Below are 3,269 nucleotides of genomic sequence, written 5' to 3'. Positions count from 1 at the left end.
AACTAGTTTTCTGTGTTATTCTTGGTCGATTAAATCAGTATGTTTTCTTGTTTCTGTTTGACATTTGCAAAATTCCTTTTTTTCTAACTTCAATCATTTTCAATTGCTTATTTGTTTTATGTATGCAGATATGGCAAAGAAAAAGCGGTTCAGGAATCCACTTAAATCAATTAGTGAGAGCTCCTCACATGCTCCCGAACTTTCTGTACCAGAACCTACAATACCAGATCCATCAATACCAGAACCTACAGAAGCAGAGACTCAACCTTCTGAAGTTGATCAAGATTCCACCCACAAATGGCCTGTAAAGGCTATAGGTATATACATATGATTCAATATTACTTCTATTTTTTTGTTTTTATTTTGGATAAAGATTCACTTTTGGTGACCAGCAGCCACTAATCTAGCATCATTTATGTTTTTTTTTTTATTTTGGATAAAGATTCACTTTTGTGTTGCTTCTTTGATTACTATAATGAGAACATGTTAGAAATGTAATTAATATTTATTTTGTGCAGATGAAGAACACAATATAATTAAGACACTTAAGTTGAGGGCTAAGGAAATTCATGATGTGCCTGATGGACTGCGTATCATTGTAGATTTTGATGAGCACTATAGACCTGTTGGAAATGCAGCTGGCTTGCTTGCTAGCGTTTGTGGAATTGTAGCAACTAATAGCACTCTCTTTCCTATATGTTATGAAAAGTGGCCAGCATTGCCTGAAAATTACTTTAAGGAACAATGGAGATCACTCTTCAATGTAAGATTTATCCCTCAATTACTTCACTTTTGTTTTTTAGAAGAATAATCATTTAACACCTTTTGTTATTTGTAGCTTCGATTCTATTTCAAAGTCCATGAGGATTATGCCAAGAGATATTTGATGCAATCCATTAACAGAAAATGGAGAGAGCATAGGATTAAGCTTTGGGATGAATTTAATGATCCGGCTTTGAGCAAAACTGAAATTATCAACAACGTTCCAGAAGGTGTTTGTTTGGACCATTGGGCATTATTTGTTGAATATCGCTTCAAACCTGAGACACAGGTAAATGTACTTCAATTTTTTATGAGTAACTTAATATTAAGCCATTGAGACTTACCATAATTTCACTTGTAGGAACAATGTAAAAGGAACAAGGAAAATAAGGCAAAGCAATTGATTCCACATACTTGTGGTGCCAAGAGTGTGGCAAGGAGAAGGCACGAATTTGTAGTGTAGTATTCTTCTTAAGTGTGTCAATCTTTTACACAAATTATAACCTTACTTAGTTATTAAATATATTTTATTTTGAAATTTTTAGCAATTGGAGACCGGTAAAAGTGTTGGTCGGGGCCCAATGTGGAATTTGATTCACAAGAGAAAAGATGGGAGATATGTGAATGACAAAGCAAAGGAGATAGGGGTAAACTAATAATATTTCATTCTTTTATTCTATTTTTAGGATGTTGAAGAATGAATCTTTGTTGGTCTTATGTGTAGGAAAAAATTGATAATGATTTGAGCCAAAATGTAGAAGCTTATGCTGAGATTTCTCCCAATGATCCTGTTGGTAAGTATCATGGACCAGAGCATTCCGGTCGTGTTCGAGGACTAGGCTTAGGAGCGGTTCCTACTGTTGCATTTAAGCATACAACCACACGACTTAGTGGTATGAACTTCGGTTCCTCTGGTGCTAGTTCTTCATCCACATATTTAGAGAAAAAAGTGGAAAATCTTCAGTCTCAAATGCAAGCACTAATGGCTTTTGTTTGTTCAAATCAAGGAGGAAATGTCCCCCAAGAGTTATCTGCCTTCTTTACAAATTCAACACAACAGGTATCCATGGAAAATCTGTTTTATCTGTTTTATCATGTTGGCACTTTTTTCACAAGCAATTTACTCTGTTTTTTAGATTTTTCTCTTAAAACTGTTAGTGAGAGAACTTTCTTATAACTGTCAGTTTTCCAAACATACAGTAGCTTGGAGATCAGTTAATTGATTGAGTTCTTTCCTGCTGTTGGATTTTTGTTTCTTAATGACTAATTAAGAGTATTGCTTACATTTTCTAGCAGGTATAACAGAAATAAACAAACATGAACTTCAACAATTAGCCCAAGAAATTTGCAGTCTAATCTAATATTTGTGTAGATTTGGTTGTTTTGTTTGGAGCTGACAGTTACTGTTTTCATGGTGTTATTAAAACATTGTTTGATGTATTGAATTAAAACTTGTTTGAAAGTGTAAAGGGATTTGTTAAGGTGATCAACAATATGATTAGGATCTGCATAAAAAATTTCAGTGCTCAAAGTAGATAATCAAACAATTAGCTAGCAATTCATCTTCTATGAGGCTTCTGTGTCTATTTTTCATAGGTGAAAATGATATCTCTGTTGTAATAGTTGAAACAGGGAAAGTCAAGATCAAATGATCATTCAAATTTTCTATCATATTTATAACATTCAATAAAGGCTATTTTAATTTTGTAGCAAGGCACCAGGTAAAGGCTTCACTATGTGTTGCCTTGGGATATTGGCATCAGGGGGTGGTAATGGAGCTTCCTTGCTGGCCTGACTGTGGTTTTTCTGTTTGTGTTACTGATGTGATGTTAGTTATGTTCCCTTTGTGTGCTTCTTCATTTCTATATGTCCTTTTTATTTTTCCTTCCCCTGTACTCGCTAGTGTTGCTGTTTTATCTTTTCCTTTTTTCTTTCTTTGTACTTGATAGTGCTGTTGTATTTGCTATGTCTCTTGTTTTTTTTAGTTTGCTTTTCTCTTGGTTCACGTGGGGAACCTTGTCCCCATATGCTTTCATCTAATATATTTACTTCATCTTTCAAAAAAACAAACATTCAATAAATCATAATGTTTGTTTTCTTCATTTCTTGTAGGCACCAGATGGAGATGGAGGTAGCGGGATGCCAAATGGAAGCAACCCAAATTCCAATTTAGAGGATGCTTAGAGCACATCTAGTCTATGATAATTTTATTATTGTGATAGCTTCCTAGTTTTATTATTGTAATGAACATAGAGCTAGACTAGACCCCAAATGCTCCTTGTTATTTAGAGTTTCATCGGAGTTTTATAATGTGTTTATTATTGTAATGATCATAGAGCTAGACTAGATTTATAACGTGTTTAAATTTCATTAGAACTTTGTGAATTTTATAATGACTAACCGATTTATCTCTTTGTTCTTAAATGATTGCAGGAGCAGTTGGATCAGACATAAAGTACAACATTTTTGCAAACTAAAATTTAATCAAAGTAATTGTTTCACACAAC

The 3,269-nt window shown here is 33.7% G+C and overlaps 1 protein-coding gene across 1 annotated transcript; it reads left to right on the top strand.

Annotated features, from left to right (window-relative positions):
• The first annotated feature begins 886 nt into the window (after positions 1-886).
• On the top strand, positions 887-2,946 carry LOC130736528 (uncharacterized). The gene is made up of 5 exons (XM_057588352.1): positions 887-1,051; positions 1,308-1,409; positions 1,487-1,822; positions 2,056-2,058; positions 2,875-2,946. Exons 1-5 carry the CDS (start codon positions 887-889, stop codon positions 2,944-2,946), a joined length of 678 nt encoding a protein of 225 aa, XP_057444335.1.
• Positions 2,947-3,269: the final 323 nt, after the last annotated feature.

This window comes from Lotus japonicus, chromosome 1 (assembly GCF_012489685.1).
Source record: "Lotus japonicus ecotype B-129 chromosome 1, LjGifu_v1.2".
Classification (NCBI taxonomy): domain Eukaryota; kingdom Viridiplantae; phylum Streptophyta; class Magnoliopsida; order Fabales; family Fabaceae; genus Lotus; species Lotus japonicus.
Note: the sequence above shows the minus strand (reverse complement) of the source record. Positions and strands in the feature narration are given on the sequence as shown.